The sequence below is a fragment of the Sturnira hondurensis genome, unplaced genomic scaffold (assembly GCF_014824575.4).
Source record: "Sturnira hondurensis isolate 20B ecotype Veracruz unplaced genomic scaffold, ASM1482457v3 Scaffold0020489, whole genome shotgun sequence".
In the NCBI taxonomy this organism is placed as follows: Eukaryota; Metazoa; Chordata; class Mammalia; order Chiroptera; family Phyllostomidae; genus Sturnira; species Sturnira hondurensis.
In genome coordinates this window covers 265,013-283,920 of record NW_028093120.1, presented here as the reverse complement: position 1 = coordinate 283,920, position 18,908 = coordinate 265,013, and the positions used below count along the sequence as shown (strand labels likewise).

At 39.5% G+C, this 18,908-nt stretch overlaps 1 protein-coding gene and 1 long non-coding RNA gene across 6 annotated transcripts in view; one reads left to right on the top strand and one right to left on the bottom strand.

Moving 5' to 3' along the window:
- CUNH11orf97 (chromosome unknown C11orf97 homolog) overlaps positions 1–3,338 on the bottom strand; it is a 24,443-nt gene extending 21,105 nt beyond the window's left edge. For all 5 annotated transcript variants that reach the window (XM_037029767.1, XM_037029766.1, XM_037029764.1 and 2 more), the window contains exon 1: positions 2,940–3,338. In XM_037029767.1, coding sequence (XP_036885662.1) covers positions 2,940–3,222 — 283 coding nt within the window. In that variant the 5' untranslated portion in view covers positions 3,223–3,338. The remainder of the gene's footprint in view (positions 1–2,939) is intronic.
- The window catches only part of LOC118975693 (uncharacterized), a 20,531-nt gene extending 1,623 nt beyond the window's left edge, over positions 1–18,908 (top strand). Inside the window, exons 2-3 of the long non-coding RNA XR_005064115.1 lie at positions 7,687–7,698; positions 18,898–18,908. This is a non-coding gene — a long non-coding RNA (uncharacterized LOC118975693). The remainder of the gene's footprint in view (positions 1–7,686; positions 7,699–18,897) is intronic.

The following is an 18,908-nucleotide window of genomic DNA, read 5'->3' as shown; positions in this document are numbered from 1 at the left end:
AGCCTAAGAAAACCTCTCGGTTTCCTCACCTGAGACCTAGGAGTCATATGAATGAGAGATGGGATCAGTTTACTGATCCAGTTTAATTTCAGGATAAACTTTTTTGGCTAAAGTTTAGGCAGAAAGGTTTTAAGAAATGTGGCTGAGGAGGGAAAAAAGCCTAAAATAAAGAGATCATCTGCCCTAAGTTCAAGTTTTCTGACACATTTCAGCCCTGCTGCTTCAAGAATTAGCAGAGGAAATCTAGTACTAAAGGTTTTGAAGAACTGTAAAAAATGAGAGTAGAAAAGAGCCAGTATAGGTATATATTCCATGCTCCAAAAAAGGAAGGAAGGAAGGAAGGAAGGAAAGAAAAGAGAGAGAAAAAAAACCACCAACAGCTTAATGTTGACCTTCACCAACATTTTGGTCATGAATTGGTCAACAGCTTGACTGTGAATACAGAGAGGAGCTGTGTTTACTACGTGATGAGGACTGCTGAAAACATTATTATTCCAGACTCAACTATTCTTTTTTTTTTTTTTAGTTAGGAGCTAATAACAATTCCTGTAATTTATTGAATGCTACCATGTCCTAAACGTCTTACATATATTATCTCTCTTCCTCACAATTATCCTATGGGTAGATATAATTATTCCTATTTTATAGGTGAAAAAGTAACTCCCATGTCACAAAACTCATCAAAAAAGTAAAAGCCTTGCCTACCTGATTCTTGCAAACCCAAATTACTAAACAAGCTAGATTAGCAAGATGTACCCACAATGTATCTGCATCTGATAAAGTGTATTTGTAGGAGATAGAATGCCCACGCCAAAGATGCTGACTGACAGGTCAGAGACTCCTCTTGGACTTGTTGAGATCATCCAATCTGCTAATTTTGATGTAGGTACTGCCAGCAAACGTGACAAATGTGAGAATGGCACAAACTTGGTGCATGGCAAACTCAGGTCTCAAAGGGCAACTTCTATATCTGGAATGAAGTGCTAAATCTGTAGGATGCTATTGATGGGGTTAACTATAACAGCATCTATTGGGGACCAAAGAAATGAACTGCCTATAGGATAGAAAAGGCATGGCTCAAGTATTTTCAAATGTACAGAGCAGAGGAAGAGAAACCATGATGTCATAGACTGCATTTGTTAAATGTGTTAATAAGATAAAGTGTCTGCCAAAATAGCTAATAATGTTCAGATCAAAGCAGGGTATAGTCCCACCACACTATCATAATCTGATCATATCTAAAATCCTGGATTCAGTGATTTAATAAAGTGGAGAATATTGAAAGATCAGCCATCATGAGGAATGTGCTATAAATTATTTCAAATGTAATACTGAAGTCTGTGAAAGATTGACGGGTGCTCAAATTAACCATTTTTATTTTTCAAGGATGGAGTTATATAATTTCAATGAGAAAGGACTACATTTTATCTGTGTATATTTAAGAGCAGATTTGTGACTCGGGAGTTGAAGCTGTAGAGTAACCGAAGACCATCCCCCCAAATACACTAAAGACTTTTCCAAAAAACGTTTGAACATCGAATGAGTACTTTGTATGGGTGTGAACAGCCTGTTTCTGCTTAGGCTGCGGCCCTAAAAGGAAGCTTTCAGGGAGGCTGAGGAAGGAACCATATATTCCCATACCCTGACTATGTGAGCTCCAGGTAGTTCACACTTTTGCCTCACAATTCATCACTCACTTCCCTGCAACTTGCCCAATGCCTGGCATGCAGTAATGAGTCAGTATTTGTTGAGTCCATGAGTGAATGATTAATTCTACCTTTCACACTTACAACCACGGGAATAAAAAAACCTTTAAATTCTAGCACCTTTAATGAAAAAATTCCCAGATAGAATTTTGTCCAAATAAGAAATTACTTAAACACACTAACACCTTAATACACTGAATTCAGTGGCTCTAAGGCCTCTGCATGCTGTTGATGATGATAATGAGAGAAATGAAGTATCATAATCAGTCACATTAGGGCTGATGCTGATGGAAGAGTCCCTTTCACGAGGAGGCAGAGGTTCTGTGACTTCCTGATGAGAGAGAGGTCTTGCGGGATGAAGGTGCGTGACTCCCTGGGGTGGGAGAGCTGAGTCTCTTCAGCCCAACCCTTCCTCCTGGGGATGGCTGAGCACTGAGGGACTTGGTGGAACGGAGACAATTTTCTAGAGAGGTAATGAGGAGGTGCCTCAGAAGGGCTGGCAACCGCCTGAGTTCCTCTTTGGCTTATTATTTTCACCATCATCGTTCCTTAGCACCTGCTGAAAACCTGTGGGGATCCAGGGACTGTGAAATACCTGTATATTCATGGAACAATACGGATGAGTGCTGCAACCTGGCGTGGACTCAAGTTACAATAACGTCGGTTGTACCTGTGGACCAGAACTGCCTTTATGTATTTGAATGTTGCCTGTGCGTTTGGCAGGGCAGAGAGGGGACAGCAGGGTGTTACTAAGTGGCCTATAATTGTGAGGTTCTAGAAGGATTAGGTAATAACGTATGGACTGAAAGTTCAAGAGATGAGAGTTTAAGTGTTTTAAGTATTTCTCCAGCACTGACTGAGTGACCATGGTTCATATCACTTCCTTTTTTCTAGTCTAGACTTCAGTTTCCTGGTCTGTAAAATGAAGGAATTGGCAAAAAATGATCTACATGTCTCCCTGTATAAAATGTATGCATTTTATTATATATTTTAATTAAATATTATATATAACATTCTAATACGTTTATATTTTTATAAATTTTATGTATACATTGTTCCCAATACCTTCCAGGCCAACGTTGCTACCAATTAAGTGTCACCAGGGGAAATGGACTGGATGCTTTCTGCCACAATGCCATCACCTCTCCCTCTGCCCAACCAGCAGCTCCATCCCCTCCCTCCAAAATCTTGGCTTCAGTCAGTCTCACTTCGGTTTTCCCGTTCCCTTCTCACCAGTTCTCCACACTGCACGTCCCTCTGCGCAGGGTCCGCGGCTGCTGGAGAACACACTTTGTTTGCGGGGCGCCTGGGGGCCGCCGGAGCTGGGCTCCCAGCGAGTTCCGCAGGCTAGCCCGGCCTCCTGCCGAGGCTGCTCCCCTCCGGGGCTCGCCTCAGGCGCCACCACCGTAGTCATTACCACCACCTTCTCCACCCTCCTGCCGCCAGTGTCTTCGCCACTGGCCTTCTCAGCTCCGCCGCCGGCTGCGGGCAAATGCGAGGCGTCTCCGGTTGCCATAGTGACTAGGAATCTTCCCCGCCCCCAGCCGCTTTCTGCAGGCTTCTCCCCAGCCCCAGGGGTCCCTCCTGCCCTAGAAGCCACCAGCTGCAATTAGTTACTGACCAAAGCAAAGCTCTTGCCGTTAATCTCTCCTTTGTTCCTCACGTCAGTTTCGCAAGACAGACTTTAATTTACTATTACCTAGTAAGGAAACAGATTCAGAAATAGCTAAAGAAATTGACTGAGGCCATACAGGTAGGAAGTGGCACAGCGAGACTCCGAATTCAGAAAAGTCTAGCAAAGTCTAGCACCGGAGCCCAAAGAATAATCACCTTAAGGAACAGGTAGGGGTGGGAGCTGGTATTGGACAGGTGTGTTGAAGGTAAGGTCGCTGGTTTCACACAGAACTTATGCTTAGCTTGTCCACTCCCTACTACACACAACGGATTGAGTAAATGAATGTTGAGGATTCCCAGTTTTGGATTCTAAGTTTTTATTATTGTTGTTGTTATTAAACAACTCTTGTAGTTTCTAAGCACTTTTGTATTCACAATCTATTTCAATTTATCCGAGGTCTGCCGGGGAAAATGGGCAGCCATTGTTAATGCAAGGAGAGCAGTTTGTGCCACAGGGACTGGAATGCACATGCATGAACAACGATGACCTCACTGTACTAGTCAGTGGGGGCAGTAGACCTGTTGAGTGAGCCTGTGCACCGCGTTGTTGTCACATTCAAAATGACTGAACAAGTAGAGCAATGTGAAAGGTTTTCTTAGGCTCCGCCGAGAAAGAAATGCCAATCAGCCATAAAGTAGGCAATAAAGAGCTTTATTGGGGTTTGCGCACCCGGGTGAGATTCTCCCAGGCTGCAGGATGAGGCCAGGAGAAGTCACACCCGAGCAGGCAATGTAGTGGGGTTTTATTTTACTTGGCTCCCCGTGGGAGCTGGGGATTGGTGCCCTCTGAACAAAGAAGCAGTACAGCATTGGTGGTCTCTTCCTGGGACTCAGGTTACTGTGAGGATGTCCATCTAGACAAAGTCCAGCCGAAGCTTCCTCCTATCCCCGCCCACCCTAACACAAGGAATCTGCATCTAACTTTGTGTTCAGCTTGAACATTCCTCTGCAGAAACTATTGGGATGATTCAGAAGGCTGACAGCTATGGGCAACTGGTGATTGGCAGCTTCATCATGACACCACCGTGCTCATGCATCACGTCTCATGTCTGGTGCAGAAATTTTTGGTGAAACATCAAATCACCCAGGAGACTCAGCCCGGCTACAGCCCAGATTTTTTGCCCTGCGATTTCTGGCTTTTCCCCAAACTAAAACCACCCGTGAAAGGGAAGCGATTTCAGACTGTTGATTGAGAAGTTTTCTTAGGCTCACCGAGAAAGAAATGCCAATCAGCCATAAAATAGGCAATAAAGAGCTTTATTGGGGTTTGCGCAACCGGGCGAGGTTCCCCGGTCTGCAGAGTGAGACGGCGGGGGGCGGGGGGGGGGGNTTGGGGGGGGGGGTGAGGACATCTCAATATTTCCTCCAATATTCCTGTACACCTTGAGTTCTGGACACCATTCCAAATCTTTTCTGGGGCCTCCCTTGGCTGCACCCTGTATCAGTGCCCAAGCAGGGAATGTCCTGGGGTTTTATTTTTGTTGGCTCGCCATGGGAGCTGGGGATTGGTCCCCTCTGAACAAAGTGGCAATACAGCATTGGTCTCTTCCTCAGACTCAGGTTACTGTGAGGATGTTCATCTTGGCAAAGTCCAGCCGGAGCTTCCTCCTATCCCCGCCCACCCTAACACTGAAGAAGAGATTTCAGACTGTTGATGAGACTGAGGAAAATATGACAGAGCAGCTGATGGGGATTGAGAGAACTGTGTGAAGTCCCAAAGTACCTACTTTGAAGGGGACCGAAGTGTCATTGTCCTATGTACAATATTTCTTGTGTCTTCTTAAATGTCTCTATTTTTTGTATTACATGGCTGGATACTTTATGGACAGACCTCTGTATACTCAATTTTACAGGTGAGGAAATCAAATTCAGAAAAGTTTGATTTGATAGAAAATGGGAAGATTCAGAGTTTTATTTGTAGCCTGAGGTTGCTTCTGTGTTTTTTGCAGCCTTATAAAAAGGCTTTTTTGTTGTGTTATTTTTATGAAAGCTCAGTGTTCATTATTTTACAGAGTTAAATAGTTCTACAAGGCTTGCAACCAAATACAAGGTACCCCGTCTGCCTCCCCTTCACCCCAGAGGCAGCCACTTTCACCTCTTTTGGCTGATAATTTACTTTTTACAACCATATAACCAAATGCTTATTTTGCTGCTTTTTATTTTTCAATTTTTGGTATCATATGTTGATGTTCTACTATGGAAGATGAGAATTTAGTTAGCATTCATGCTCACCATCTCACATATACTTACTGCCCCCTCCAATTGCTAATACAGACAAGCTGTAATGTTGGCTGGAGCATTTTCCACTACTGTGACTATGTAAACCCCCATGACAGCTGGCCATATATAATATCCTATGGCCACTTTTCTCTTCTGGAGTTAATAATTGCCTCGTTTTTCAGTTTGCTTGATTTTTAATGTCCTTATTACTTATTAATTCCCAAACTCTTCATCTTTGTGTAAATTTCTTAATATGTCCAAACACATGAGGGATTCTATGAGTTTCACCTTTTCTACAGAGTTCCTTTCAGAGAGTCTGGGCTGGTCCGTTGCTCTCTAGGCCCGTGGCCGCACAGCTGTGGTCTAAGGACTTCCCTTCACTGTGGTACCTCTCTCCTGTGTTGGATCCCTTATTTGTTAATCCCAATCTTTCTCTCTTTCTTGGTTTACTCATTATTTGGTGGAGCATATCTCCAGTAGCACTTTGAGAAATGGTCTACGGGCCATAAAATGGCCAAGTCCTTACAGAATCACAAGTGTCTTTATTTTACTCTCTAAGTAGAGGTCTAGCTGGATAAATAACTCTAGATTGAAAATCATTTTTTTCCTCAGAATTTTTTTTATCCTCATCCAAGGACATGCTCATTGATTTTAGATAGAAGGGAAAGGAGGAAGAAAGGGAGGGAGAGAAATATCGGTATGAGAGAGACGTGGATTGGCTGCCTTTTGTACATGCTCCACCTGGTGACCAAATCTGCAACCTAGTTTTGTGCCCTGACCAGGAATCAGACCCCAGACCTTTGGGTTTGTGGGACAACACCCAACCAACTGAGCCACGCCAGCCAGGGCATGTCCTCAGAATTTCAAATTCATTGCATCATTGTCTTCCTGGCATCCACTGTCGCCATAGAATTCTGCCACCATTCTGGTTTCGTTCCCTTGTTATAGGACTTGTTCTTCTCTTTCTAGAAACTTGGAGGATTTTTGTTTGTTTTTATTATTTTGAAACTTCATACATCTTGATATGGTTTAATTTTCAACCATTTTGCTGGGCATTCAGTGGAATATTTAATCTCAAATCTCATGTCCTTCAGAGACTTTTTAAAAATCACTTTATTGCAGTGACTTTGTTTTCTCCATTCTCCCTAGAACTGTTATTTGTATGTTAGATCTCCTGATTTGTCCTCTAATTTTCTGACCTATTTGTTTTTAACCCTTACCTAATGACATTCTTTCACTGCTTTTAGAAAGAGGAAGGAGAGAGGTTGGGAGAGAAACATCAGTGTGAGAGAGAAGCACCTATTGGTTGCCTCCTGTTCACACCCAGATGGGGTATCGCTCATACTCAGACAAAAAATGGAACCCTAACTGGGAATTGAGCCCACAACTTTTCGGTTAGGGGACAATGCTCCAACTAACTGAGTCACACCAACCAGGGCCTGTCCTATTTCATATCTGTATTTTTGTACTATATTCTGGGAGATTTCCTCATTATTTTCTAGTTTTCATTTCTGCTCTTATGATTTTAATTTCTCAGAACTCTCTGAATATACTTTTTTATGTAACACCTTGCCTTTATATCTCTGAGACTATTAATAATATACTTCATTTCCAACCTTTTCCTCCTTGTATAATTGCTGTTTCCTCCAAGTTACCTATTTCTGTTTGTTTTGGTCTCAGTTTTAGTAGCTTTCCTCTATCTTCAGGTGATCCTTAACTGTCTTGCCCTTTCTAATAGTGCAGAATATGAACTTGTATACACAGGTGGGCCTTACCGACTGAAAGTTCCACTGATGGGTGATCTGTCTGGGCTGTTTAGTTGGGGAGTCTCTGATGTCAGTATTTTAAGATCTATCTCTGGAACTGATACTCCAAGGGGTGTCTCCTCCAGTCTCCCTATTGGTGGGTATCTTCAGTCTGGTGCCAGCCCCCTGGAAAGTGAGTTGGAGAAGAGAAATGAAGACTCAATGTGGAATTACCCTGTTTCAGTATGGTGGTCCTGCTGCCAATTACGCTTTGTACCTTCCAGTCTAGAAAGTGCGACTTCTCCCACAGAATTACCTCCAGTCATCTCTTCTGGGGTGAGGTCATCCATCTAGTGGCTCAGAATAAGGGAACGGAAGGTCTACTTGCTTTATTTTTCTTGTGATAAAGTATAGATAATATAAAATTTAGTATTTTAATCATTTTTAAGTATAAAATCAATGGCATTAAGCACATCCATAATGTTGTACAGCCATCATCATTATCTATTTCCAAACTTTTTCATTGTTCCAAACGGAAACTGTACCCATTACACTCATGTTCCCAGTTTCACCCCTTTCAGCTTCTGGTAACCTCTATTCTACTTCCTCTCTATGACTTTGACTACTTTAGGTGCTTCTTATAAAAGGAATCACAGTATTTTCCCTTTTGTGTTTAACTTATTTCACTTAGCACCATGTTTAGTATGTATCAAAACTGCATCCTTTTAAAAGAATGAATAATATTCCCTTGTTTGTATATACCACATATTGTTTATCTGTTCATCTGTTGATGGTCATTTGGATTGTTTCACCTTTTACCAATTGCCAATAATGCTGTAATGAACATTAGAAATTATATGTTTNTTCCAAACTTTTTCATTGTTCCAAACGGAAACTGTACCCATTACACTCATGTTCCCAGTTTCACCCCTTTCAGCTTCTACTCTATTCTTTCTCTATTCTATTCTCTATTTCTCTACTCTATTCTTTCTTCTACAGCTTCTTTCTCTATTCTACTTCCTCTCTATGACTTTGACTACTTTAGGTGCTTCTTATAAAAGGAATCACAGTATTTTTCCTTTTGTGTTTAACTTATTTCACTTAGCACCATGTTTAGTATGTATCAAAACTGCGTCCTTTTTAAAGAATGAATAATATTCCCTTGTTTGTATATACCACATATTGTTTATCTGTTCATCTGTTGATGGTCATTTGGATTGTTTCACCTTTTACCAATTGCCAATAATGCTGTAATGAACATTAGAAATTATATGTTTGAGTTCTTGCTTTTAATTTTTTTGAGTATGTACCTAGAAATGGAATTGCTGGATGACATGGTAATTCTATGCTTAGATTTTTGAAGAACCATCAAAAATCTTCAAGCGGCTGTGCAATTTTACTTTCCCACCAGCCATGCACAAGGATTCCAATTTCTTTATATCCTTGCCAATATTCGTTGCTTTTCTCTCTCTCTCCCTTCTTTTATAATAGCTCTCCTAAGTAGTGTGAACTGGTATCCCTTTGTTGTTTGGATTTGCATTCTTCAAATGACTAGTGGTGTTGAACATCGTTTCGTGTGCTTTAGGCTATTTGTACATTTCTCTTGGAGAAATGTCTGTTCAAGCATTTTGCCCATTTTGAATTGTGTTTTTTACTGTTCTTAAGTCTTAGGAGTTCTTTATATATTTTGGATGTTAATCTCTTATGATACATGGTTTGTAAATATTTTCTCACATTTCATGAGTTGTCTTTTTCACTTTGTAGATAGTGTCCTTGCTTGATTATAAAACATTTAGATTTTGATGTAGTCGCATTTATCTATTTTTTCATTTGATATCTGTGCTTTTGGAATCATATGTAAAAAATCATTGCTAAATTCAATATCATGAAGATTTTTCCCTATACTTTTTTCTAAGAGCTCTATAGTTTTGACTCCCATACAGGGTGGGGAAAAAGCAGGTTTATAGTTGTTAGTATGGAAAATTATACAATAATAAATAATGACACAAGAATAAACTTTGTGTTGTGCATATTTATCACCATAAATCCACTTTTACCTCATCTTGTGTTTAGGTCTTTGACCATTCTGAGTAAATTTTTGTGTGATGTAGCAGTTCAACTTCATTCTTTTGCATGTGCATATCCAGTTTTCCCATCACCACTTGTTGAAAAGGCTATTTTTCCCCTCCTTTGAATTGTTTTGACAGCCTTTGCAAAAGTCAGTGGTATATGCCCTGGCCAGTGTGGCTCAGTTGGTTGGGCAACATTCTGCACCCGAAAGGTTGCGGGTTCAATTCTCTGTCAGAGCACACTCCTGGGTTGTAAATTCAGTCCCCAGTGGGGCCATGTGCAAGAGGCAACAAATTGATATTTCACTTTCTCTCTCTAGAATCAATACACATATCCTTGGGGGAGGAGTAAAAAAAAAGTCAATCATCCTTCACAATCCTTCACAAACCTTCACAATCATAAATGTGAAGGTTTATTTCTGGACTCTATTTTTAAAAATTGAATTGTAGTTTTAATTAATTTTTTTCACATTTTAAAAAATTATTCAAGTACAGTTTTCTGCCTTTTCCCCCACCCCAGCCCAACGCCCCCAGCCCTCTCCACCTCCCTCCCACCTCCACCCTCCCCACCTTGTTATTGTCCATGCATGCATCCTCTATAATTGTTCCTGCCAACCCTTCATCCTTTTTCCCTAAAATTCCCTCCCCTCTCCCCTCTGGTCACCGACACCCTGCTCTCAATTTCAGTGTCTTTGGTTATAATTTGCTTGTTTGTTTTGTTGATTAGGTTCCTGGACTCTGTATTCTTTTCCATTGATCTATATGTCTATCCTTAATGCCACTACCAGAATGTCATAATTAACATAGTTTTCTAGTAAAGTTTTATTTTTTAATTTTTATTTAAAAATTATATTTTATTGATTATGCTATTGCAATTGTCCCAATTTTTCACCCTTGTGTCCCTCCACCAAGCCTTGCCCTGCTGGCTCTGGCAATCCCCACACCATTGTCCATGTCCATGGGTCATACACATGTGTTCTTTGACTACTCTATTTCCTATGCTGTACTTTACACCCCTGTGATTATCTATGTAACTTCAAATTTGTACTTCTTAATCCTTTCACCTTTTTTACCCATCCCCTCCACCCTTGACCCCCCTCCCATCGGGCAATCATAAATACAGAGAATATCAAAATATTCTCTGTATCTATGATTCTGTCTCTGTTCTGCTTGTTTATTATATTTTTATTCAATTTTTTTAATCTTCTTTTTCTTTTTTTTTAAGATTTTATTTTATTTTATTTTTAGAGGGGAAGGGAAAGAGAGTGAGAGAAATATCAATGTATGGTTGCTTCTTGTGGGTCCCTGCTGGGAACTGGCCTGCAACCCAGGCATGTGCCCTGACTGGGAATCAAACCGTGGTTATTTGGTCCGGCCCACACTCAATCCACTGAGCTAAACCAGCCAGGGCTATCTTCTTTTTCTTAATAAGACTCTATCATTTTGCATAATGCTGGTTTGGTGATGATATACTTATTTATCTTTTTATTGTCTGGAAAGCTCTTTATCTGACCTTTGATTCTAAATGACAGCTTTACGGAATAATCTTGGTTGTAGGTCCTTGCTTTTCATCTCTTTGAATATTTCTTGCCATTCCCTCCTAGCCTGCAAAGTTTCTTTTGAGAAATCAGCTAACAGTCACATTTGGATTCCCTTGTAGGTAACCAACTGCTTTTCTCTTGCTGCTTTTAAGATTCTCTATCTTTTGCCTTTCACATTTTAATTATGATATGTCTTGGAGAGGGCCTCTTTGCATCCATCTTGTTTGGGATTCTTTGTGCTTCCTGGACTTGCATGTCTACTTCCTTTATCAAATTAGGTAAGTTTTCTTTCATTACTTTTTCAAATAGATTCCCAATGTCTTGCTTTCTCTCTTCTCTTTCTAGTACCCCTATGATATGAATCTTGGTACACTCAAAGTTGTCCCAGAAGTTCCTTACACTATCCTTATTTTTTGGGGGGATTCCTTTTTCTTCTTGCTGTTCTGATTGGGTGTTTTTTACTTCCTTATATTTCAAATTACTGATTTGATTCTCAGGTTCATCCACTCTTCTGTTGTTTCCCTGTAAATTGTTCTTTATTTCAATTAGTGTGTTCTTCATTTCTGACTGGATATTTTTTATGCTGTTGATATCACTGGATAGCCTTGTGCTGTTCCAGAGCAGTTAGTGATTATCTAATGCTCACCACTTTGAGGCATAACTCTGAAGACAGGAGTTTGGCAAAAAGGAAAGGGGTTGTTTATTTAAAGCTTATATAGTTTTGGAATAGTGCTAGGTTTTTGCTTCAGGGCCCCATTCCCTTTAAAATACCCAAAGACAAACAGCCCTGCCACCCTCTGTCAGTTCAGGAATGCACCTGAAATCCATTTCCCACTCCTAAAAGTACTATCCTTTATGAAATGCAGCTAACTGCAGAAGGTTCCCAGACATGGTTCAGCTAGCATTGCCCCTTTTTGTGTGGAACCCAGGCTCCCTGTGGCCAACCAGGGTGGCCAGGGGAGGGGAAAGAGCTGACAGACCTTGTGCTTCCTAATGCCCTCCATCTAAAAGTCCTCTTCAGAATCCCATGCATGCCGGAAGCCCGTGGGAGTGTCCAGTTTCTAACCAATGAGAGCTAATGTTGGCCATATTTGTCTTTGCCCCTCTTCCAGCCACCATGCTCCATAAGGAAGCAAAGTCTCCAGTCACACATGCTCTGCACAAGCTCCCTTCTGCTGAGCCACGAGTTGCCCAGCTGCTTCTGGCAATTTTCCTCCCCTGGCCCCTCCTTTACAGGGAGGTCAAGCCACTTCTAATTTTCAATTCCCCCTGACCCCTGCCATCTGCAGTGATTTGGCATGAACCCTCTGTCACATTGAGGTCCTTATTAAGTTCCTTGAGCATCCTTATAACCAGTGTTTTGAACTTTGCGTCTAGTAGATTGCTTGTTTCCATTTTGTTTAGTACTTTCTTGGAGTTTTGTTCTGTTCTTTTATTTGAGCTGCTTGTTTCCTCATTTTGGCAGCCTCCTGTTTGTTTCTATGTATTAAGTAGAGTGACTGCATATCCCAGCTTGGTAGAGTGGCCAGATGTAGTAGCTGTCCTGGATGGTCCCGTGGCACAGCCTCCCCTATTACCCAAGCTGGGTGTTTAAGGTGTACTTACTGTGTGGGATGTGTACACCCTCCTCTTATAGTTGACCCTTGATTACTGTTTTCACATCCAAGATCAGCCACTACTTGTGTTCTGTCCGAGGTCACACACCATAAGCTATAAAGTGATCCTCAGATGGCTGCTACTTGTGCTGCGCTCGGAGGTGCCCTGTTGAGGCCAAGCCGTGAACCAAGGCTGGCTGCTGCTTGTGCTGCTCCTGGGGCAACTTGGCAAGAGGTATGGGGCTTGCCAAGATGCTGCTTGTTTGAGATAATTTAGGAAAATCTGAAGCACAGGTCAAGACAAAAGTCATTCGTGTGGAAAAGCCACTGGAAACAGTTTGAGTGGGCCCCAAAATTGGGTGGGGCAGGGTCTCAGAGAAATCACCAGAGTAGGGCAAACAGTGTGAGCCAGGTTGATGGAGTCTTACATATGGCTTCCACCTGTCAGCTGTCAGGGCAGGGCTTAGGAAAGAAACAGTGGCTTCTGTCAGCACTTCTCTCAGGGAGAAAGCTGCCCCTACCTCTCACCCTGGTGCTGGACAATTCAGTTCCTCCCTGAATGTCTCTGGTGCCTTTCACTCAGCTGCCACAGTACTGGAGCTCAGAGGGAGCAAGTCTCAGTCTGTGTGTGGGCCCTTTAGTAGGATCTACCAGGGATTCAGAAATTTCTGTCTTCCACAGCCTCAATCTTTGCTGGTTTTTGCAGCCAGAAATTGTGGCAACTTCTCTTCATGGCATTGGAACCCTAGGCTGGTAGGACTGGTGTGGGACCAGCCTGTTCCACATCTTCACCCCTCTTACCAGTCATGTTAATGGTTTCTCCTTTAATTCCATAGTTATAGGACTTCCATTCAGCTTGATTTCCGATGGTTCTATAGTTTAGTTGTGATTTTGATGTGATTGTGCATGGTAGCAAGCAATGTTTATCTACACCTCCATCTTGACTTGGAAGTCACTGGCAACATCTTTTCTAGTATGTTTTAAAGTCAAAAAGTGTGAGGCCTCCAAATTTGGTGCTCAGTAACAACATTTAGTACTTTTTAAATTGCTTTCATCATGTTTTATAGTTCTCAGAACAAAAGTTTTGCTTTTTTTCCGTTAAATTTATTTCAAAGTATTTTATTCTTTTCTGTGGTATTGTAAATAAAATTGTTTTCTTAATAATTTAATTTTCAGTTTGCTCACTGATAATGTTTAGAAATACAGAAATTGATTTTTATACATTGGTCTTGTGTTCTGGAGCATTGCTGAATGCATTTATTAGTTTTAAGTAGTTTCGTTTTGTTTTTTAAAATATTTTATTTATTTATCTTCAGAGGGGAAGGGAAGGAGAAAGAGAAATATCAATGTATGGTTGCCCCTCATGCATGCCCTGCTGGGAACTGGCCTGCAACCCAGGCATGTGCCCTGACTGGGAATCAAGCTGCAATCCTCTAGTTCGCAGACCTGCGCTCAATCCACTGAGCCATGCCAGCCAGGGCAGTTTTAGTATTTTTTAAATGGTTTCCTTATGATTTTCTATATATAAGATCTTATCATCTGCAAATACATGTACTTTTACTCCTTTTCCAATCTGGGTGCCTTTTATTTTCTTGCCTAATTGCCTTGGCTAGAATTTCCAATACAATGTTTAATAGAAGTGGTAAGAATAGACATCTTTGTCTTGTCCTTGATCTCAAAGGAAAAACATTCACCAGTAAGTTAGGATATTAGTTTTGAGTTTTTATAGATGTACTTTATTGGGTTTAGGAAGTTCCCTTCTACTTCTAGTCTGTTAGTGTTTTATCATGAAGATTAGCTACAGCTCTTTGCTGTGTTATTATATTGGTTGCTTTAGTGTTTATAGTATACATCTTTAACTTTTCACAGGCTGCCTTCAAGAGATACTATACCACTTCAGGTACTTCAGGTATAGTTTAAGAACCTTCCATTTCTCCCCTCCCAGCCACTACATAATTGTTGGCAGACATTTTACTTTTAGATCTGTTATAAACTCTGTACAAATTAATATTTTTGTTTAAACAATTATCCTTTTAAGCCCTGGCTGGTGTAGCTCAGGGATTGAGCAAGGGCCTGCGAACCATACAATCGAGGTTCGATTCCCAGTCAGGGCACATGCCTGGGTAGCAGGCCAGTTCCCAGCAGGGGACTCTCGAGAGGCAACTATACATTGATATTTCTCTCCTTCCCTTCCCCTCTAAAGATAAATAAATAAAATCTTAAAAAAAAACAAACAAAAAACAATTATCCTTTTAAATACTTATTTTATAAATCTGTATTACAACACTTACTTGTAATCTGAGACCATTTAGGGTATTTTGAGAAATCATAAACATTTGAAATTATCTTTTTTATATGGCTAATAGTTTACCACCTTAGTCCATTTTAAGTATTACATATATTTACATTGTTGTGTACCATCTCTAAATCTTAATCATCTTGCAGATATATACTTTATACCCACTGGGGACCAGCACCCTATTTCCCCCAGCCCCTGGCAACAACCCATCCTGCTTTCTGTTTCTGTGAGTTTAAATACTTTAGATCTCATAAAGTCATATAGTACATAGCTTATTGTGACTGGTTCACTTCATTTAGCATAATGTTTTCAAGAATCATCCCTTTTCTAGCATTTGACAGGATTTTATTCTTTTTAAAGGCTTAATGATATTGTTTTATGTATATACTACATTTTCTTTATTCATTCATCTGTTGAAGGACATTTGGGTTGCTTCCACCTCTTGGCTATTCTGAATAATCTATAACAAATGTGGGTGAGCAAATATCTCTATAATTTTTATATTAACCCCTTATCAGATACCTGATTTATAATTATTTATCCCATTCTGTATGTTTCCCTTCCCCTTGAAACTCCTCCAGATTTCTATCATTTATCTTCTGTATATCGATTTTTTCTTATTTCTATACTTTTTCATTTCTAGTAAAAAATACATAAAATCCTTCCCAACAAGATCATTCACATTTTGTCCCCAGTTGCTCACACCCAATTCACTTAAAAACAAAAATATTTTATTTATTTATTTTTAGAGAGAAGGGGAAGGAGAAAGAAAGGGAGAGAAACATCAGTATGTGAAACATTGACTGGTTGCTTCTCACTCAGCATGTCCTCGCGGGGAACCTACCCCACAACCCAGTTATGTGCCCTGACTGGGATTAAACTGGAGACCTATTTGCAGGATGATGCCCAAGCCACTGAGCCACACCAGTGAGGGCCCAATTCACATTTTAATTTTCCATAGCCTGTTTCCACTCTCACCACGTTGTTGAATTTAGTCTTTTGAAGGTCACCAAGTACCTACCAGTCTTCAAATCAAGCTCTGCTTCCTCACGTTTTCTTTACCCCTCTAGTAGCATTTGACAATGATTTATACCTCATTTTTTTCTTGAAAACATCCTCTTGGTTTCCAAAACTGCATTTTCCTGACTTTTCTGTGACCTCTTTAGTGGTAATGTCCCCCTTGCTGTCATTATTGTTTACAGAATTCCAAACTCATCAATATGGATATTCCTTCAAGTTCCCTTTTCGCTCTTTTTGAAGGGGGTGGGCAGGCGGTGCTGGTTGTGTTCTGTATCTAGATCTGGGTTGTAGCCACATGCGTGTGTTCACTTTGTAGAATGCACCATGATTTAGGAACTTTACTGTTTTTTACACCTCTACAAAATTATACAAAAATTAAGCATAGTTCAGTTAAAAAATTAGTCTGAAAATTTTACTAAAAAAATGTATGGTTTACTTTGATCAAATAAGAAGGTATTATGCAATTATTGTTTTTCTCTTTTTGTATCCAATATGAAAAAGCTTAGAGATAATTTAATAGTCAGTTGCAGTAATTACAATATATTTAATTTAGGTGGTTTATTTCCTTTTTTTTCTCCTTCTAAATGGCTTTTGATTTTCTATCCCCAATTATTTATTATATGTTTTAAATTATATACCACCTGAAATCTTTTTGGAAACAAGTTATTGATAAAAATAAGTTTAAAATTTATTGCTTACCTAGAAAATGTGGTTAGTATTCTTTACTTTTTCATTTAAAAAAACTAAAAGTGAACGACAAAAACAGAATAGCTTATCCTTTTCTTGTTTTAATTAAAACACTGATATGTTCAATAGGTGGAGGCAAAACCCAATAAAATTTTCTTGTATGAAGTTATACAATATATTGTTACTATATTACTTTGTGTTAATGATACATCAGTAAAAACTAGGTAATTTTTATATTTTGTGTTTAATTCTCTAGATCCTGAACACATCTCCAGAAGTCATTTCCATCTTCTGCTTAGTAACAGGGCAACTGAATAAGCAATGGATGTTTAATGCTTTGTTTTTCCTCCAAGTATTGAATAGATGCCATAATCACTTTGATATACTAGTTTCTAACATTCCTGAACTAAATTATTTCTTAATTTAATTTAAAAGGTTTTATTTCTTTATTTTTAGAGAGAGGGTAAAGGAGGGAGAAAGAGAGGGAGAGAAAGGTCAATGTGTGGTTGCCTCTTGCACACCCCTCACCAGGGACCTGGCCTGCAACCCAGGAATGTGCCCTGACTGGGAATCGAACTTGTGACCCTTTGCTTTGCAGGCTGGCACTCAATCCACTGAGCAACATCAGCCAGGGCCTGATCCAAATGATTTTAAAAGCCAACAAAATCCTTCTTATAATAATTAAGCCATCTTTTCTAATTTGTTGAATATTGTCAAATGGGCTATTTTTTGGACAATTATTTTGCTTCCTACTGTGCCATTTAATAGAGAAACTGCCCCTTCCGATTACAAAGGGCTTTTTGCTTGGGATTTTAAAAGTCCAGTGAATAGGTGAGATCATTTTTTTTTTTGATAATTCACAGGACTCTGTAGCCCCAAGGAAGATACACTCCTTAAATTTGATGAAGAGATACTCATATGTCCCTACTTGCTGTGGAAAACAACAAAAGGATGAAATTAATCATTGCAAGATATCTAATTTTAAAAATCAATTTTACTGAAGCATAACTAGGTACAAAAACTTAATTCCATTTAATGTATAGAATTTAAAGACTTGGGCAGTTGTATACTCATGTATCTGCAAAACTACCACTACCATCAAGATACAGAACATTCTTACCACTTCCAAAAATGTCTTCCTGCCTTTAAAAAAAGACTATTTATTTTTTAATGTGAGAAAGAAACATCCATTGTTTTGCCTCTCGTACAGCGCCAAGATGTGGGACTGAAGCCACAACCCAGGCATGTGCCCTGACTGGGAATTGAACCAGTAACCTATCAGTTTACAGGGTGACACCCAACCAACTAAGTCACACCAGCAAGGCAGGTGCTTATGATTTAATGAAACTTGTTTACTTATGTTTTATGCTATAAAATGCAATTTGCTGCTAATGATAATTTTTATACCCTCAAACACCACCATAAATAAACTACATAAAAATAACATAAAAGAAAATTGAATTTTTGTTATGATTATTTGATAAACTGGTGGTACATGGATATTAACACTCAAGACCACCACAGATGAAAAACTGTAATATTTAATCGTGACATTTCTGGAAACTTAGTTCATGACAATGGGTGATTTACTTAACCTCCATTAGCCCAATTTCCTCATTTCTACCATAGCATTTACCTCATGGGGTTATTGTGAGGCTCACATGGAATAATAATGTGTGTGAGCACCTACAGCACAGTTGGTACATAGTAAGCACTCAGTTGTTAGCTATTAATACTATCACAGTGGTTCGGTGTATCTGATTTTGGATGTATAAAAACTTTCATAAATAAGATCAGATGAGACTATTGCATTCATGCATTACATAAATGATGGTTGGGGATAAATAAATGTAGAAATTTTTACACTATGATTTTGATATATATTTTATCTTGGAACTTTTAAAGTGGAAGTAATTGCCAAAATAAATCATACCATATTATTTTTATATTTATTTAAATAACAACCTAAAAGAATTTTAGATCTGCAATGACATTAAGAGAGTATTGTCTATTTTTCCTGTTGTTTTACTCCTGGAACTGGCTGGCTCCCTCCCCAGCTCATTCTTCTCTGACAAAGGCTGTCAGCTTTGTTTATCCCTTTTCTTCTAGAAGTAAAGTGCCCATGTATCAACTTAATTGCATTTTATTCTACAATTCAATAACAAATTCACATTTGTAATGTTGCAACCTATTAAAAAAATCAGAGTTTGATTATCATCTCCATTAATGCCCAGAAGTTAAACTTTCTCTAAAAATAAAGTAATCTGACCTAAGGAGTAAATGTCCTAGAGATTAAACCTGAAAGTAAGTGTGGGGGTGAATTCTCTCGCAAGTCCCCCAGAAATGCCACGG